General features: G+C 26.2%; 2 protein-coding genes across 14 annotated transcripts; one reads left to right on the plus strand and one right to left on the minus strand.

Moving 5' to 3' along the window:
- Positions 1-1808: 1808 nt before the first annotated feature.
- Positions 1809-17684, minus strand: LOC107169031 (uncharacterized). 12 transcript variants are annotated; one of them, XM_089228162.1, is made up of 16 exons: positions 17144-17682; positions 16769-16878; positions 11490-11716; positions 11004-11420; positions 10851-10934; positions 8245-8390; positions 7986-8162; positions 7084-7305; positions 6792-6987; positions 5981-6041; positions 5802-5909; positions 5360-5440; positions 4930-5061; positions 4218-4291; positions 3966-4095; positions 1809-2737 (listed from the first exon to the last, which is right to left on the minus strand). In XM_089228162.1, exons 2-15 carry the CDS (start codon positions 16853-16855, stop codon positions 3999-4001), a joined length of 2109 nt encoding a protein of 702 aa, XP_089084288.1. In that variant the 5' UTR covers positions 16856-16878; positions 17144-17682; the 3' UTR covers positions 1809-2737; positions 3966-3998. The 12 variants fall into 12 exon arrangements, with proteins under 12 accessions (XP_089084288.1, XP_015374110.1, XP_015374107.1 ...); XM_015518624.2 differs by having other exon boundaries at positions 4080-4095; positions 4930-5089; XM_015518621.2 differs by having other exon boundaries at positions 4080-4095; positions 17144-17681.
- A 112-nt stretch (positions 17685-17796) lies between these two features.
- LOC107169032 (vesicle transport protein SFT2A) lies at positions 17797-20968 on the plus strand. Of its 2 annotated transcripts, XM_015518631.2 has the most exons (5): positions 17797-18082; positions 18217-18301; positions 19679-19857; positions 19931-20048; positions 20117-20968. In XM_015518631.2, exons 2-5 carry the CDS (start codon positions 18233-18235, stop codon positions 20243-20245), a joined length of 495 nt encoding a protein of 164 aa, XP_015374117.2. In that variant the 5' UTR covers positions 17797-18082; positions 18217-18232; the 3' UTR covers positions 20246-20968. The 2 variants fall into 2 exon arrangements, with proteins under 2 accessions (XP_015374117.2, XP_089084291.1); XM_089228165.1 differs by lacking the exons at positions 17797-18082; positions 18217-18301 and adding an exon at positions 18486-18625.
- The last annotated feature ends 144 nt before the right edge of the window (positions 20969-21112 follow it).

The raw sequence follows: 21112 nt of genomic DNA on the forward strand, positions 1-21112 counted from the left end.
GGTCATCAACCGACAACCAACCATAAGGCGGAACTAATTTACATTGTAATATAAAGGGTGTCCCGTGAGGATTTACCCATTCCGATATCTCCCGAAATAATGATGATATCGAAATTCTAGTTTTGTAATAAGAACTACAATTATTTCATATTTTAATTTATTTTAATGTTTTGGTAAAAAAGTTAAAAATCTATTTTTTTATTTAATTATTTCAAAAAAAATTAAAGATAGCTATTTTGTTGAGTTTGTTTTTCTGAAAATATTGTCGTTTCAAAATTTTATTTTCATTAATTTCCTGATTTTTAATATTTTTTTTAGTTTCGAGATAAATGGGAATTATTTAACACCGTAATGTTATTAAACATGTGACCCGCCGCGCCGCGCCGCGCGCATTCTAATACGGCCGGCCGAATACTTTCCGTGAACCTAATAGTTATAAATTTTTAATCATATTTTATTTCTTCAAAACTAGAAAAAATATTAAAAATCAGGAAAATAATGAAAACAAAATTTTGAAACGTCAATATTTTCAGAAAAATAAACTCTACAAAATGGCTATCTTTAATTTTTTAGAAATAATTAAATAAAAAAATATATTTTTTAACTTTTTTACCCAAACATTAAAATAAATTTAAAAATGAAATAATTGTAGTTCTTATCCCTGTAAATCTTATTATAAAACCAGAATTTTGATATCTGCATTATTTCGTTAGATATCGCAATGCCGCAATGGGTAAATCCTCGCGAGACACCCTGTATACATAATACATTTATATTAAAAAATATTATTTAATATTAAACAAATATTCCAATCAAAATTACTAATTCAATTTGACAAACCCCTGTACCATTGTACTCCAGGCAGTAGCAGCTCATGGTATGGTGCACAGAAGCACACATGAACCACACAAAAAAACTTATACAAAAAATAATTAGATTTCTAAAGCAACATAACATAATGAATTACACTGCAATGTCTGTTATGAAAAAATACATAATATTATATTCATAAAAAGGTAGGTTTAGCAGCTTTTCGTGTTGAGAAATGTGTTTATAATAAATGATTAAATGATTTGCGATGTGCAAATTGTTTGTGCTCCAGGCGGCCATATAAACATTAACTACATGCCACAACACATCGGTAAGTGATGTAATAATTATAATGGTTCATGCACTGAACAATATTAATGATTGATATTATAAACTTGAAAACCCTGAATTTTCTTATAGAAATATTACTAATGGAACGTATATCAACAATTACATTTAAATTTAATGCACCTACACTTCCTTCCTACCAATTTTTTTTATAAAAAATGTGTGTATCAAAAAATATGAAATTTCAACTATTGAATTAAGAATCAATCTCAATAAAGAATAAAATACAAATTTATATTTTAACTTTAGTTTTGCAGTTATTCTTATTCATCTTTTTTTTTATCATTACAAATGTGAAATGAGGCATATTTCCATTGGAAAATTCTATTGCATGATACTTTAATAATTTTCAGTGTATTAGGCGATCACCAAAATTTTTTTTATTTATATAAATTCAAACAAACACAAACTCTTGTTTTAAAATGTTTTAAATATTTTACTCACATAATATCATATTAGTTAAGACTAAAAATCACATTTCATATAAAAAGTATCAAAAATGAATGGACTAATTTTCAAATTCTAAAAATAACGCTATAAATGCTTTAAGATATTTAATGGTAAATATTAAAACAATAGTTGAGAGCTAAAAAAATAGAACGTATTTCATTAATTTTTAACAAGGAATTGAATGAAGAAAACTATTGGTATAATAATGAGTTAATATTGATTTATTTAAAATGTAATTTTTTTTTTTCTATCGTTATAAAATAAAGCAAATAGAAACGATCACAAAACTTGCACAGCCCTTAAAATACTAAAATACTACCTAGCTGAAGAGCAAGGACTAGAAAAAATTTAAACAATTAAATACTGAAATAAATTTTTCAAAGAAAAAAAACTAACAACTGAAATAAGGTTAATAAATAAAGTATTTATATCTTATAATAGCTAAGTACAGAAATTAAAAGATTAAAATAAATATTGTATCTTATATTTTATAATACATAATATAGGTATAGGTACAATAAACTAAATATTTATAATTTTCTTTTTAATAACATAACTATTGTTTAAAGTTTAGTATATATTTAAAGAAAACATTTTAAATACAAAATAATAATTATTATTTTAAAGAATAGGTAGGTCCCTAACAATTAAATCATGATAATTTTATTCTAGAAAAATATTATTGAATGTAACACAAACAAAATATATAATTCATATAAACAAAACAAAGATTGACTAGTTTGATTTTGGTAAAGTGGAAAAAATATTACTTATCTTAAGCAAAAAAAAACCCACATTTAAGTTACACAAAAAATAAATAAATAATATATATATATATTATATAAAGAACATAAATTGTACATTTGGAAACAAAACTTGTATATTACATGTGGACAAACTTGTAAATTGTAAAAAATAAATGGTAATTTAAATATTTGTTTTAAATTTAACTAATAATGGAACATTAAACATGGAATGTTTTTGTTAATACTGATTGAAGAGAACGTATGGAAGAAATCAAACGTTTGGCAACGTACGTCCTGCGTCCATTAGAAATTTGTGCTTTAGCATGCCAATACGTATGCGATTGCCCGACACAGACTTGGATCTCTCTGTCATGTCACTACATCTAAAAATATATAACATAATTGTTTTTTTAATAATATATGATAAATATTGGAATTTTTTTAGACATAATAATAAAACAATCAATAGGTTGTTCTTTATAGTATTATTTTTTTTCATCACAATAAAAATTTTCTGATCTTAAGTTTTGGATAAAAATGTTAAAAATTAAGTTATACAATTATCATAGATGATATATACTACAATGACTTTGCATGTTATTTTATGGATGTAATCTTTTTATTTTTGTAGATTGATCTTGATGCCATGCTATCATTGTTTCAAGTAGCATAAAGAAAGTATATTGTACTTTAATTACATCATTAAAAATTTGAAATATTACATTTTTTCTTTTAAAAATACATATTCAATAATTTTGAGAAATAAAAGATTTTCTTCTATTATATTGTAATAATTATTTAATTTGTACATTTTAAAATATATTTGAAATCAATGAAAAGTATAAAAACTTTACTACAGTAGGGTATGTAAATATCTATATAATTTCAATAATATTTTAATAATTCATAAAAACTTGCAATTAACAAATTTAAATTCAATCCTTACTAATTTTTATGTTAAAACGATTGACTCCTATATATATATGTAAAAAAAAATTATAACAGTATATTTTTTATTTAAAATAAATTTTAGTAAACTGATTGTTAATTAATTATTGGGTAGAAAAGTTTAGTGTCTAGAGTCACTGTAATGGATGTGTTAAATTTGAACTCAATTCAATTCAATAATATAAAACAATTGTATATGAATAATGACCCTGAACCATTATAATGGTTAATAATTTTTATCACTTGTCATGACAATATCACCACAAGAACATAATTAATATCTTATTAGTCATGAACACAAATTACATAAAAATTGAATGATTACATCACCTAAATAGAGCATACTGGTACAATTTACCATTATTTAAATTCAAAATGTATCTTGTCTTTAAAAATTGAGAAATAAAAAATAGGTACTAACATGCACAAGTGATATAAATTTTAACTACTTGTTAATGTTTATATGAAAAAATGGACATATAACACTAATAAATTAATACAGATTAATAAAACATATAAAACATAGGCTTGAAATATTAAATTAAGGAAGGTAATAAATGGTGGCATATCATCACATATAATAGAATATTTAAATAATTGCCACAAATTCTTTATTCATTAATATTATTAAAATAAAACATTAAAACCCTATAATTAAACTACCTTCATGCTTATGTTAGAGTAGGTGCCAGATGGTCAAAGCATTATTATAGACAAGCAGAAATAATCGAATGCACACATTGCAAATAAACAAAACACCACGTCTAGTTTATCTACCTTTCCCAACGCGAAGCTATTGTTGACAGATATCACGTCATTGTTTGCATAAACAAATAACATATATTTCACGTGTAAATAGTCATATTTTAAAACAATATATTATAGGTATATACATTAATTAGAAAAACTTGTTACCTTATTACAGGACGACCATTTGCTTGTCCTTCTCTATCGAATGTGCATAACGTTGGAGCTGTGGTCGACCGACACTTGAATAAAAAAATCAAATTACATATATATTTAGGGTGTTATAACATGTATGCTCACTGCTCTTCTTCATTTTTTTTTTTTTTTTTTTTTTTTTTAATAATGACATTTATTCAGCTTCTAATTTTTAGAGTTTTTTAATAAACTTAAAGACCAAAAATTCAAATTCTAGATTTTTATTATACTTTAGAAATATCCTGTGGTAATACAAAGTTGTTTTTTAATTGAGAACTAGGTATCTATTGTATATATCTGTTGAAAACCCGATTGAACTGATTACAGCAATACCTCATTCAAAAATCAAAAGTTTGACAGTTATTAAAATGTTTATATATACTAAGGAAAATAGTTAATCAAATGGTTTTACAAAAATATATAATAGATACAATATTATTGAATCACCATTTATTAAAATTAAAAACATTGATTTATACTAATTATTAAAAGGTTCTATCCACTATTATCCATGTATCACACCATATATTGTGATTCAAACCCATTATCGTCGATCTATTATCATATCCTAAGTGCAAATATTAAATAAATATTCTGAAAATCAAAAATTAAAAACTGCATCATAGAAAAAAAGGGGTGAGCATCATAGTAAATCGTCTGTATAATCATTTTTATGTTTACATACTCTGTCTGTTTGAGTGGCAGCATTTCGGGTTTCTATTGTTGTTATTGATGGCCGTGGTCGTTGAGCTATCTGTTCGTTGAGCATTTGAATAGTACGATCCTTCTGTTCCATTTGTTGTGCCATATAAGTTATCTGAAACGGATGATCCGCAACTCAGCTCCTGATCAAGGAAAATGCATACTTGTCTCCGAAACGCAGTGGGATATTTATAAATACATATTTCCCTCATATTTAAATTGTTTAGCATTAAAATAATCATGCAATTCATGCTTTTATCTAAGTATTTTCTATTTAATGAGATGTTTTAAAATGAAAAACAAGACACATTTTGAATTTATTGATCAACATTTAAAACAATGACTAATTAGTTTGAAAGTAAATGGAGACATGTACCTATCTAATATGAATAATATAAAAGAATTTAATTAACCTGTTGTTTCAAATCCAAGATTTGATTCTCGTAACAGCAATGAACTTCCTGGTCTTCTGGGTAGGTCATGTCTTGCTTGTCCTAGAATTATAAACAAATCACCTTCCATAAGAATATGATAAAATAAAATATAGTGAATGTCGAATGATGATCCTTAAATAATTCAGTTAAAGGACATAAGATTAATTGTTTATCAACCTTGATAAATGGCTATAAATAAAAATCTTAAAATAGGCCTTGGATTTTGGAACGGCCAGTGATGTATTTATTATTTCTTTTAAATAGAAGTAATCTATTTATAAAATCTATTTTTAAAATTGTTTTTATTTAAACCAAAATTTGTTAATTGGATATATTATTGTAATGGTCAATCGCTATTTTATGTATAATCATTATCAAAGCTTAAAGGCTTGTAAATAATTAAAAATATTATTAAAATTACCTCTATTAGAGCACGGTTTAGTTCGAATAGCATGTTCTTGATACTCGCTATGTCGTCTGTTACCTCTCGAAACCGATCGAAGCTCATTAATACATCCCCATTGCTGCCCTAATAACCACTTAAAAATTACTTAAAATTGTCAACACCGCCCAGGAATTAAAATTTAATCTCCTACTTACTTTGGATTCCGTTTCATCTTTGACTGGAACTATATCGTCTTTGAGTGAACTACTACTGTTTCTAAAATGTAACAAAAAAATTATAAATTTGTATTTTCATGTAATAGGCATATTATTAAATTTAAACATTATATGTTATCCTGTTTTCGTTTATATATTTCATTTTACATTTATTAGCTTTAATCTAATTTTACCTTTTAAACACTCGTTTAGACCTGTTAAATGCTTTTATCATTTCGAAATTTTAACACGTTTAATATTAATTGTGCATAGAGTTCTTTTTATTCTAATCTTATTTCGATGTTTTAGCGAAATGGCTAAAAAGATGCACGTAAGGAGAAAGGTTTGATCCTGATACCTGATTAAAAATTGAGAAAAAATAAGTGACGGGAAAACAGACTACACAGTGTATGGCTAACCGGTTTAATGACTCAGATGCAGCCATGCAGGCAGATATGGTGGAACACTCAACACTACTAGGTAGGTACGTTTACGTTATACGACCAAGGTCATTAACATTACCTCTCTTTATTCATATACAACAATGAAGTATTTTTTCCCCTACCAAATATCATCAATTTTTTTATCACTTGACCCATGTGCACAACTTACTGTACTACACTTATTAGGTCTACTGTGTATGTCTGTGCAATGTGTGTACGCTACACATTACTACACCTCTACACGGTACGCGGTTGTTATGTAATTTTATAAATATTGGATATAAGATAGTATATTCTAAAATCAATGGTATAACATACGTTATGTAATCTACCCAAATGCATAATACTAATTACTATTCAATACCTACCTTGGAGACGACAAAGATTTCCATTCATTAAATGTGTTTTGTTTGGTACACTCTAATGTTTTCATTAGGTCTTCATTATCGGGATCGGCCAGTTTATCATCAGTTTGATCATAGTCTACATCAAGCATCAGGTCGTCAGAGTTGAGACTGTCACTTAAGGACCCATCAGCACTTAGTGATCTTCTCAAGGATTTGGCTATATTTGGGAAAGTCGCGCAAATACATTTTAAATTACTATTGAACTTAATATGCTGTACTATTATTAAAAGTAAATAAATCTATAAATAATTACATTTTTTGTTACAACTGGAATGGTTTCCAAGTCGAAATATAGCATCATCAATATCTTCTGCATTGCAAGACTCTGATGGAGGCCCACTAAACATTAGTGCTGGTTGATCAGCTATCTCATCATCGAAAAAATCTCTGGTGTCAGATGAAAATGAACCAGATTTGGAGATATTACATCGCATAATTGGTGACATAGAATCACGTTTATCATTATTTGTAGATTCTGTTAGGGTAAATAGATTTTTACTAATTTTATGTGCATTACACAAAACATAAGACATATGAAAAATACTTTTTTTAAACTGCACTCAAAACCAATAGTTCAAACAAACTTACCAGAATAATTTTAAAATTTTATTTTCTAAACACTGTCATGAAACATTAATTATAAAATTATTTTTTACCAATAATCCTTACTACCCTTCATATATTTTTCATTGTGCCTGATAACAAAGGAACTGCCATCAGCAGTATCAAGTAGAATAAAAAAATGTGTTTCCATCCCTGTTTCTGGTAGATATTAGGTTTTCATGAATACTAATAAATTACTTTAATAATTAGTTATAAATATAAATTGAAAAAAATAACATGAACACAAATGTTGAGAAATTAAAATAACATTTTTTCTACAGAAATAATGCTGGAAAATATAAATATTACTATAAAAAAATATTAGAATTAAGGTTATCACTTAAAAAATAAACTTTTTTTTTAAATATTAGCTATTTGATATAATATTAATGACTAGTTAATTACAAAAATGTATACAAATTTTAAAATAGGAATAGAAATTATTCTATTGTGTGACTTTAAGAATTATTCTTTGTTTATATTTATATTGTTTTAAATTTTCATAAATATTTGTCCCTCAGATACTTTTTTCATTAGAATTTAATATTATACCTGTTTTACTATGTGGAAATTCAGCTGACTCAGATTCAGTGGGACTTAAGCATTCATCATCTGGTGATGTTTCATCCTCAATTCTTACTGTAGAAGACATAGCAGCTAATGTGGCAAAAGTTGGGTCTTCGATATTTAATAATACATCACGTAATGATACAGACATATCAACATTGGCTATGAAAAAAACAAATCATTAAGTCAATAATAAGAATTTGAGACTATATTTATTTAGTTCTACATAATTTTAAGCAAATACCAAATTTATTATCAATGACATTTATTTTATCTTTCATTTCTGTGAATTCTTCTACTGCTAATGCTTCACCAGGTCCATATTCTTCATCACTACATGTAGTATCTTTTTTATCAAATTGTTCAGTCTTTTCTTTTATAAACTCTTCTCTATTAAAAATACAAATTACATTTTTACTATTTAGTAGTATGGTTAACATTTAAAAATCAAGATACACAACATATATTTCTAAATCCACTGCCCCGCCCAAAAAATTGAATAAAATAAAATTATTTATGAAGAATTCATATAATTAATAAACTAAAATATATTAAGTCAGTCATCATACAATTGGGTATAATTAACAGACCAAAAAATGCTATTAGTTGCAGATTTTTCCAAGTGATTGATATTCGATATTGTAACATAGCTATTAAAATTCATTTAGGTTCATGAAGTATGGGCATCAATCATAAATTCACTGTGCACGATCATTAGTAAAAGCTGTCAGCAAATACTTAGTCCCCTCTTGTCAACACAAATTACACAGTAGTTCTGAACACATTCAAATTAATACCAAGATATACAGGGTGTCCCACGGAGATCTGACAAATTAAATAACTTTAGTTCTAATCAATATTTTTAAAAAATGTCTTTTAAATATAATTCATAGACACTTCCCTACATTATTTTTTTCTGAAAATTCAATATATCCAATTTTTAAATTTGATTTTTAGAAAAATTTATATGGTAAAAACACTTATTTTAGTCAAATGGCTGATTTTTTACAATTTTTTTTAATATCAATATTTACATTGAGTAAATTACAATATAGTTTATGTTAGAAACATTTTTATTTCAAATAATATTTTATAGGTTCATGTTAAAATCTAATTATTTTTTTATTGTATCTACTATTTTATTATGATAACATAAAACTTTATATTATTTGAAATTAAAATGTTTCTAACATGAACTAGATCGTAATTTACTCAACGAAAATATTTATATTCAAAAATTTTTTAAAAAAATCAGCCATTTTACTTAAATAAGTGTTTTTACCATATACATTTTTCTGAAAATAAGATTAAAAAATTGGCTATATTGAGTATTTTGAGAAAAAAAATTGTTAATTTTTAATTTTCAGAAATAAAAATTAAAAAATGTAGCGCAAGACGTGTCTATGAATTATATTTAAAAGACATTTTTTTTAAATATTGATTAGAACTAAAGTTGTGACATTTGTCAAATCTCCGTGGGACACCCTGTGTTTTGATTAAATCCCATACTACGTAGCTTATCTTATTGACTATTTTTATAAATACTTATAATATTAAAATAGTTAGGGAAATTAAAAAAAATAATTGATTTGAAATTCAAAAATATTTCTGATTAACAGTTTATTTTGTTTTTAATGACAAGTGAGGGAGTAAATTATGACTTCCAAGAAATGGGGTAAAATATTTCTGCCCCACTTCCACCTAACACAAATGTCTCTTATTTACTTTGACCAGTGCTCGACTTGACAAAATTAAAGTAGGGGGACTCTGTTAACTTTTAAAAAAAGAGCGTCCCCACCACTAGTTTAACGTTACAAACCCCACACCCCCTAATACACCTCTTTAAATCATACAGGAAATATTTATGAATAATTCAATTTAAAAAAAAAAAAATATGTAAATATTATATTGTATATTATATTTTTAACTTGTAAAATAAAGTATAACAAACTCAAAAACAATTGAAACAAAACAAAAAAAATTATTTATTTAGGTTTGCTTATTTATATATGTTATCATTTATCACGTACATTTTGATAAAAATTAAAAATTCAGAATGATGATTTAGGGTCCCATGCGTTTCCCTTAAAGATATAAGTAGGGGTACGCTGAAATTTCTGAATAATTTGTTGGGGTACTCCGTCCCCCCTAAGTTGAGCACTGACTGACATCATCCACGGAATTAGTACTAAAACAAATTGAAGAAAACTAAAACCTAATAGCGATATAGCTTGTTATATAATTATAGCTTACTATAACCTACTCCCCATCCCCATCCCAACAACAACAGCAACATTATATTCATACTTTATATTAATATAGGTATTGTTATATTTGTTAATTTTAAGTAAAAAATATAATTATTTTTTCAAAAAGTCATGCCCATTTAAAATATGGAAATAAGGAAGGATTTCTTTCCTATCCCATTGACTGTGTTAGTACTTCCATTTATCAATACACTATTAATCTTTTTATGCCCCCCAATGCACAACATAGCACATTTTATAGCAAGATTATATCAATCTTGTGTTGTTGGTTTTAATATTTGAGTTAAATTTATTTATTATAAAACTTAGTTAATTTAAAACAAAAATGTGCGAACAAAGGATTTCTTACAATACTTCAATTTTTCTGTATTCTATGAATATTATTAAGTATATATTTTTTAATAGGTCAGTTTGATCAGTTTACTCTAATAATCAAATGGTTAAATAAAGTAAATTACACAAAACTGATTCTAATAAATACAAATTTGGTATGTTGTGCAATAGTGCATGGACCTAAAATAAAAATAAATAGTTTGCTGATATCCTCTTAAAATTAATGTTATAAACACAACATATTATTTACTTGTCATGTTTCTCTTCATAACTGCTTAAATCTGAATCATCATCAGATGATGTCAAATGTTTGGAAGATGAACTTGACACTTGTCTATTTAACATAAAAATTTTCAATGAAACATAAAAATTCAACTATTTTGTGAGTATATTAACTACTTACCTTAAATATTTATTAGTCCGTTCTCTAATTAAAGAACCTTTAGCATTTGAATTTATTGTTAGCCTCGATGGTCTATTAAAAGCAATTACTTCTGTAAATTCGACAGAGTCAGTTAACTTGCGAATGGTTACTCCTTGTTGCATTTGTTTAATTGCTTCATTCTTGAGTCTCATGTTAGTAGCTGTTTTGGCATTTTTATCAGGACTTTTGGATACTTGATATCTGATTGGTATTTGAGGCCTAGGCAAATGACTAGAGGTAACTCTGGATACAGCAATTTTTGTTCCAGTAGATAAAAGTTTAGGAATTTCCCTTTTTTGTGGTTCAGATTGACTTCTTCTTTCGACTTCTACTTTTTTTGTTGTTACTTGTCTTGTGGGTTGAACAAGTTTTGTTACTGGTTTACAGAATCCAAACCTATAAATTTTTTTTTTTTTAATTAGTCACTGAGAAAAAGCAATTCAATAATGAGGTAAGGTAACAAACCTGTTGGGAGAAGGTGTATTACTTTTAGGTATACTTCTTGAACATTTTTCTGTAGGTGTTGACATTGTTTTGGGTAACATTTTAGATTCAAAATTGTTTAACTTTTCAACAAATTGAATAGGAGCTGATATTGGTCTGATCTTATTGGTTTGTGTTGTCTTTTTGAACCCAAAAGATGATGCTAATCCTTTGGTTGCTGGTATCTGCTTTTTTTGGTATTGATTAGCCTAAAATAAAATACACTTAGCAATATTCCAACAGTACAACATTGAAGATAATTTAATATTATACGAGTGTGAGAAATATTATGCAATACATTGAAACACCATATGGTCATGGATGTGTATAATATAGGCATGAGTTATTGTAAACATGAGGCCATTCCCGTTCCCTATGCCATAAGAGTGAATAAGATTAGCAAGTCACTGAGACACTGTCAATGACCTCAATTATGTTTTAATAAGTTAATAAGGGCATACTAAATATATTTGTAATTTATTAACAACAACCTAGGCTTGAAGAGGTATACCCAGTAAGGCAGTAAATTGTATAAATAAGGTAAGCGTAACTAGGTGAACTTGACTACACTATATGTTTATACCACTATAAAAATTTACTTTAGCTGAATTTTATAAAAACAATTAAACTTGTATTAGTTAAGAGCATCAACTGGATCAAGGACATAAGCACTGCATGTATCAGTGTTCAAATTTTATGGTTTAAAAAATAAGAAGAACATTACCTATTGTGTTTAATCAATACACTTTGGTATCTAAATTCGTTAACGTTTGTACTTAAAATTATTTGTTGTATAAATATATAATTAATAGCTATCATTGTTTTAAGTATATTTCTAAACACAAAAAATTTTTCTATGAACAAAAACTTTTTTTTTATTGAGTACCCACTAGCCACTAAATACATTTATTCTATTTTTAAAAGTAAGCAGAATGAATTAAACACAGTTACTCAAAAAGTCATGAATTTGTGTATTATTTTAAGAGGAGTTAACACATCCATTAAATTAAAAACCTGGTAAGTTCGAATATTTGAAAACGTTCTTTACTAATTTTGCATTTGTTCACGTTGGCTATCCGTCGATCCAAATTGTATACGTATTAATCGTATTATACACTAATTAGTTCATTATAATTGTCACTTTATTAGTAATACTAATTGTTAGTTATTACTGGGGTTATTACCTACAGTCTACACTATACAAAATTAGCGAATTCTTAATTATTTTGTACCTATACGGCTATACGAGATATACCTGTAGAAGTAATATAAACCCTGTATTCGAACTAATCTAACATTCATAAATATATCACATAAGTTATAAATATAATTCAGTATTGACAGTATATAGTTATATTTTATACTATAAAATTATAAGTTATTCAAAACCACTCCAAAATCTACTAAGCATATTAATTATGAACCTCATCGTTTAAAAAACACAAGAATAAAGTGTATTATTTTAACTGAGATCCGCAATTAAAATTAAATTTTTTTAAATTTCAAATTTAAATCAAAAATTCACGGTGTATTAGGATCGGTAAAATTATTTTCTCTTAAGAAAATATGCGTATAAATAATTGCTAGGCGTTGCGTACGAAACAAAACGAATACCCATTGACCAATACCGGAAATCAATGTTCCAATTGATTATTGTAATACTTTATACCAAAGTACCTTTCATATACCGGATAAAAAAACAATCTAAAAAGTAATAGTCACAACTCATACATCATAACAGAAATAATATTATATTCACAAATTGATGGCATCATTTTTAATTTTTATCTATTTTATTAATTGTAGTAAATTTGTAAATTTATATCAAATTACTAATCAAATAACATACGTACTACGCGTCTGGCGTCTACGAATCATTATATTATATAATTAACTATTAATCAAATTATCGTCCAATTTTCCAATGATTATATTTATAGATATAATTAATAAACGTAATATTATTAATCACAATATAGTAAACCTTGTATGCAATAATGATTTAATATTTATATTGTAAATACAAATTAATAATAATAATAATATATTGTATCAATATTCAATATAATATGTAAATTATATTTTGTTGTTCTCTACATTTCGTAAATCATAATAAAGCTAGTAACTATCCAGCTATAGTACATTTGGAAATTCAAAAGGTAATACGATTTTTGAGTGAGTTGCGAAATAATGATATTTTTAGATTTAAAAGTGAATAATTTAACCATCACAATTAATACATTAAGCGAATGAACATGATTAAATGACAGAAAAAATAACACGTGTGTCTAACAACTGACACCAGTATAAGTTACCACTCACCACAATATTATTTGTCAGTTGTCTTATTACTTTATTAGATAACGGTTTTCTTATATGTTATTAATATTTACAAATATGTAGACAGTATTATAAGGTTAAATGCCTAAACGTATTATTATAAAAAAAATTATTATTAATTGTGAATTGACATATGATCAAACTTAAAGGTAATAACATTACCTACTTTCTCATTGTTTTGTTACAATATTTTAATTCGTTGGCAAGTTATGATAAAATTTAACTGTGATATTTAATAATTTAATATACCTACTCATAACTCACATAAAAATTTAAATATTGTGAGAAGGGATAGATAATATACAATAGTTTGATAATAGGTCTACTCTATCTATTATTAAAGGTTATATCACAAAGTTAATATGACATACTAGTATTTATGATCAAGGTCATACGTTAATAAATTATAAGACGGAGACACCATGTGCGGGTGACAACTTCCTAAAATTATGTCAGCGGTTCAGCGCATCACTAATAAATTTTACATATGACCAACTGACAAATTTGGATCCCAATGATCCAGTAGAATTATTTTTTTAATGTTTGATACTATGTTATAGTTAATTGACCAATAAGCAAACTTAAAATTAAGAATGTTATCTATATTGGAAGGTTGAATTTTTTTTATGTATTTCAATGTTTACGCAAGTTATGAGTATCTATATAACATATTACAATGGAAAAAATTCATACACAATAATACAATAGACGAGATAATATATTATACAAGTATATCATAGTATAGCGTAAAAAGCCAAAAACAATTATAATGTTCTTAACTTAAAGTTTTGATATTAGAACAATATGCATTTAAATTAAATCTTAACACAAAATTAGAAGAATGTAAATTCGGCATATACCTAGCGCTTATATCAGAGAAGGAAAACAAAAAAAGTTAATATATTTTACTATAGTTTAATGTATTCATAATCGTCACTATAGATATTAACTTCCCTTAAATGTTTACAGTATTTAATAGCTTGTTTAGAATTTTATTTTTTTAAATATATTATCAATATATTATTAAATATTACTGTACAGTATTATTATGTGGTTGGACTAGATTGTTCTCTTAGAATTTTAGAATTATTTAGTTCTGCTTATCTTTTATAATAACCCGAAATGTACAAAGATAAACACGGCACCTATGGTACGGTACTTATGGTATGTATTTATGAATAAATAATTCGCTATTGTATATTTTTTTTAAATAATCCTGGTAGATTCAATAATATTACCATTATTTTGCAGAGTTAATTTGTGATATTTTCTTGAAGTGTCTTGTCTAATTCAAGTCTGATAAGTACATAAACTAGGCAGCATGGTTTAACATTATGTATACATATTTACAACTTTAGTCATCAGCAATGCTATTTTTAGGGAATTTTAACACAATAATATACGAAAAACACAATGTCAAAGCTGTCAACAACTATTGATTTAATGTTCGAAAGTTATATTTTAAACTATCACGTATGATTCATTTGTCTTATTTTAACATGGGAGTTTACTATGCGCACGTTTATAAAATACTGCAGCACGCTTTGTTTAATATTATCAACTGACATAATATTGTATTAAAATGTTGTCATATTTATTTTATTAAGAACGTTTTTATGATGAAATACAATCATTTGAGTTAAAGATTCATTTAGCAATAAATAATGCATGCACATTAAAAATTAAAAGCAATGAAACAACGCGAAAATATACATCCACTGCAACCGAATACCTATTATGAAAGCCCCGGGGGTTGGTAAGGTGTTGTATATGCATGCAACTACTGGACATGCTCAGTAGATTGGATCAATACCGAGTACTAACCAAGCCAGGGAGGGTAGAAATGATCTCGAGAAAAGGATGATGTGTCATCATTATTTATTTTTATTTTCTGTTTCCCCTCAACAACGAAAAATGAAAATAAAACTGATAATATAAATAATTTCTGGATTTTTTTTTTATATTGTTAATATTAACATAATATGTATATATCTGTATATATACATAGCTGATTAGATTATTAGATAATGCCATGACGGATTAGTTGCAATATTTATTTGGTTTATTTATGTACCTGTAATTTAACTTATTTGGCTTTATTGCTTTAATAAACACTTGGAATTAATATGAAAGTCACCAAGGAAATTTTTTTATAGAAAAGAATAAACTCTTCTATTATATTATCACGTTGTTTTCTTCGCTTTCTATTGTTTAACAAGTTGACACATGTCTCCAGAACAAAAACCTTGAAATGTAATCTGTGAAATGTTAGTTAAAAGATAAAACTGAATATACTAGAATTTCAATGATTCATTCACAAAGAATAATGAAACCCATACAAATTGATATATTAATATACTTAAATAGGTATAATGTTTTGTATTCATATAAACATGCTTTATAACAATGGTTATAATTTATGAATTATCATAACTCAAACGATTTCAAAATATATAATGTTGTAACATGTAACATGATAAAATAAAACGAACAGGAAATTATTTTAAATAGCAATAGAATAATGTTGTTAATTAAAAATGCAAACATGTATCCATAAATCTATATTTGGTAGGAACCTAATGAAATCTATTTTCTATTTTATTTGAATGAGAAATAAAAATCGTATATAATACCAAACCCTACCTAGTTTACATAAGTTGCAGAAGTTGTCAGTCAATATGAATAAGGCCCTGAATAAGGTATAGTGTGGTATAATCTTTTTTCATAATTCCTACATACCCTATAGTCCATATACCTATATAATATGGAATTTTATTGTACCGAACAACGTTATATTATATAGTAAGTTTTTGTGTAAAAATTATTGAGTGCATTTTAAAACATTCAAATGCATTGTGAATTTGTGACTTATAGGTAGTATCTTTTTTTCAAGAGACATAAAATAGTGTTATTACTCTTACATTGCTGGACGGTAGGAAGCTCATGATGGGTAGATTTTTTTTTTTGTGTACAGCTTTAGACGTACTTTTGCTCGAATTACATCCCATAAATATCCGGAGAATCACTCAAACTACAAACAAAAAAATAATTTAAAAAACATATATTAGTCGACATTTATCAACAACAATGACATTGGAGCGATTCCCAACAATCATAAGAACAACTTGGACGTATTTTAGTATAATATAAATTATATAGGTATTGAAATAAAATAATTAAGACCAAGTACGGAATAGATTGCACACGGCGGCAGTACTCGCATAAAATTGAACTTGTACAATACTCCAGTATAATTTATATTTTTTTTTTATACTACGAAAAATCATTATAAGTACCTATTATAGTATTATATATGGTATGGAACGGCCGAGTAAATATGTAGTTATTATTATTTGTGACGGGTTTAATCGAATTATTAAGTGCGATGATAACAATAAAAATACGCACAACCGTTCAAGGTCTAAACGCAGGTTAATTTCGCTGTATCCGACACATTTCGGATCGTCCGCCACACTGCATATTATAATAAATAATAATAATCGATCGCGCACGTCTATTTTTGGTATTAATTCAAACCAGCGAGTGTTGGTAGACGACACGCACAACCGATTGTCGGGAGGAAAGAAACGACAGACAAACCGCCTCGACGGCCACTACCGTACTGACGTCTGACTCTGAGACTCTGACGTACTAAACTAAACTATACTATAGTACTATAGTAGTAAGTATACAGTAACTACAAAGTACAAACTAGGAATGTCACCAAAACCAAATAATTAATGAATAGTAAATACAAATCGGAGTAGACGGATCGACTGCAGAGTGCAGACGTTCGGTGCGGCGGTGGGGTGACGATTACGCAAAAGAGGGAGTGCACGACTGCACTACTCTCTACTCTACTAAAGAAGTAAGTTCTAACTCCCGCCGCCGAGTACGCTGTGATCGGAACGCGTCACCCCGTCAGGCACTGATGATAAATTGATTTCCGTTTTCCGACACGACGGGTTGTGCACTTGTGCGTTCTGCCGCGGAATTGTGGTTGTGCGGCGGGTCCCTTATCTCTTATCAGCGTTTAACAATATTATTTTCCTATGATAAAGTAATAATTGTTTTTCAATTTTCTTGCGAAGTTGCGAATTGCGATAAAAATTTTATATTAAAACTCCCAACTAAAATCAAAACCGTACCCACTAGTCACTACACGGTAACGTAAAACGTCATCAACACTATTCATTGTACTTAATACGTTTTAACTACTACTGCAACTGTTATAGGTAACTTTTAATCAATTTTACAAAGTGTAGTTTTTCATTGATACAAGATTTGCGCTTTCATTTCGAAAACTATTAACGAGTTTCAGTTATATTTATGAAAGAATCATATAAACATTTCTGTTTTACATTTATAGACCAAATTTCACCAATATGGACATGTTACGGAAAGCATTGAGTGGTCAAGACCGAGACAATGATAGTTCTACTGGAATATTGCCTGTAAGTAAATATTAAGCCTATTGTGATCAATATCATTATTTTGTGTTATTAATTTCAGTCAAAATAATATTACCATTGTTAATATATTTAACAATATCTTCACAATTTACTTTTAATAGCTATTATAGTATTTGCCATATTTTAGTTGAAAGAGGAATGTTGGACAAGAACATTAGCTTATTATCCAGTTATAAACATCTGTCGTCAGTTCGTCACTATGTTAATGGGTATTGAATCAAGTTTTAGAAAATCGACTTATAGAATGTCAACTTTCAGGAGAACAAAATTTATAAAATCAAGTTACAAAGTGGTTACCTTTACTGGGTATATTGTCCATAATATGATTGTATAATTATAATACAAGGAGCTAGTATAGTCACTTCACAAATACACAGTTATTATTTAGCTTTACCTTGCAGCATTCTGTATAATACCTGCATTTTTCTAAAACTTTTTATTGGATTGTGTTAATGCCTATGTAAAATCTTATCCACATTTATAATTTATATACAGGATGATTATTATTTTTTATGCTTTTACTATATAAATTGAAGACATCATTATTATCATTATTATTTTATTAGTATTTTACTATTTTGAATTAATGCATACGTTTAAATTTCAAATTCCAAATAAGGAATAAGGATATTATTTGAATGAATTTTATGATTAAAATGTAGTTTTGAATGAATAGTTAATTAGTTAGAGTATCTTAAGTTTAGATAAGTGGTGTTGTGAACTAATATTCTTCAGATTTATTACTCCTATGCTACTTTACTCCTAATTTTAATAATTTTCAAAATAATGAGTATCTTACTATCTTACATTACAAAATTTACCATGTATACAAATTTAGTAGTATTCATCTTACTCCAATATTTTCTATATTATATGTTATTTATAATAAAAAATATGTTAATTTTTATAAATCATTAAATGGTTTTTGGCTAATTGTAATCTAACTGAATTAGGTATGAAAATATTTGGAATCAAAAATGTTATAATTGAAATTGTAAATTATTGTTACTTATCATAGTTATCTATTATTATCAAATTATTGAGATTAACAATGTTTGATAAACCACAATAATTTGTTGATTTGGATTTATGTACCCGAATAATTCAGATACTATTAGATTTCATCTCTATTCATACTTTAAATTTAGTAATTTTTATATTATAGTTGGTTATAGGTAATTAAATAATGATTACAACATTAGTATTTAAGAATTTTTAATAATTATTAATTTATGATAGATATATTTATTGACTATTATTTTGATTTAACAACCTTTAATTACATAGTCCTTAAATTAATCTTAAATGCGATATATGTTTAGATAACTAACATGAATGGAATATTAAATGTGTTTGTAGAATGTTAATCAAATGTCGTCATTAGAATGGTCTACTCGTTTAAAAGGATTTATTGCCTGCTTTGTAATTGGAATTTTTTTTTCATTTTTGGGTGCCACAGCATTAGTATTACCTCTACATAGAAGAATGGCTGTATTTGGTATATTTTATACACTTGGAAATATTACATCACTTCTTAGGTAAAATATAATAAAATAAAATAAATATTAAAATTGTATAAATATGTATAATATGTATTTAATTTTTTTTCAGTACTTGTTTTTTGATGGGTCCAGTAAAACAAATTAAAAAAATGTTTTCGTCCTCTAGAGTTGTTGCAACCATTATTGCTCTTGCAATGATTGTCCTTACATTAGTTGCTGCAATTGGTGTAAGTTACTAATCAGAATTTTTTATTTTATTAATGGTTGAAGTTATCTTGTAATTTAATAATTTCAGATGAAAAACGCTCCACTAACTTTTCTTTGCATTATTTTTCAATTTTTGGCATTGACATGGTACTCTTTGTCTTACATACCTTACGCTAGAGATGCCATAAAAAGTTCGATGTCTACAATCATAGCATAATTCATTGTTTTGAAATTAATATATCTATTATATCCAATTTAATGATAAACTAAATTGTTATCATAGTAGATAGATTATGAAAATAGACACTATGATGATATCTATCGCTTTGTTAATCTGATTATATTTCAGTATGTCAATTTGTTAAAATTTATACTTAATTATTTAGCATTTAAGCAACCTCAGTTATATGTCAAGTCATTATTTGTGTGTAGTTTATACACTGTTGTTATTAATATTATTATGGGTTTTTTTTAATACAAGCATTTATTGAAAACATAGTATTTACATAAACTGAATTAATTTAATATATTGCAAAATTTAATTAAGAAGCAATAACTAATAAAATAAACAATGTTAATGATACTGTTATTTATAATTAATGTCTTCCTATAGAATTTGATTTTGTTATTGTTAAAGAGAATTATTTCTATTTTTTTATAGCTAAATTATTGTAACCTGAATCTTTTTACGTACAAATGTCCTCTAAACTAAACTATGTCAATTATTATATTGTATTATGTCAATTATTTATGATATTATGTCAATTTAATTTGGTAATGTTATTAAGTTAATTTTAGTTGTAAGCAATAAAATATCTTATTTTTTTTTATATTTATGATTATGTTTTCTAGTTATGTAATTAATAAACATAAAATAGAATACATTTTTACTATATGTTAACTGTAATGATTAATCGGTAAATAAAATTTACATTTATAATTCCATGACTATTATTTCTAAATATATATAGAATCTATTGTCTATTTAGTCATGCTTCCTTCTATAAATGTTTCAATACACGTTAAATTTTTTTAAATTTGTATAGATTACAAATCTTAAAATATTTATTCTAATCAAGTTGTA

This window comes from Diuraphis noxia, unplaced genomic scaffold (assembly GCF_037042655.1).
Source record: "Diuraphis noxia isolate RWA-SAM2 unplaced genomic scaffold, SU_Dnox_SAM2 contig0005, whole genome shotgun sequence".
In the NCBI taxonomy this organism is placed as follows: domain Eukaryota; kingdom Metazoa; phylum Arthropoda; class Insecta; order Hemiptera; family Aphididae; genus Diuraphis; species Diuraphis noxia.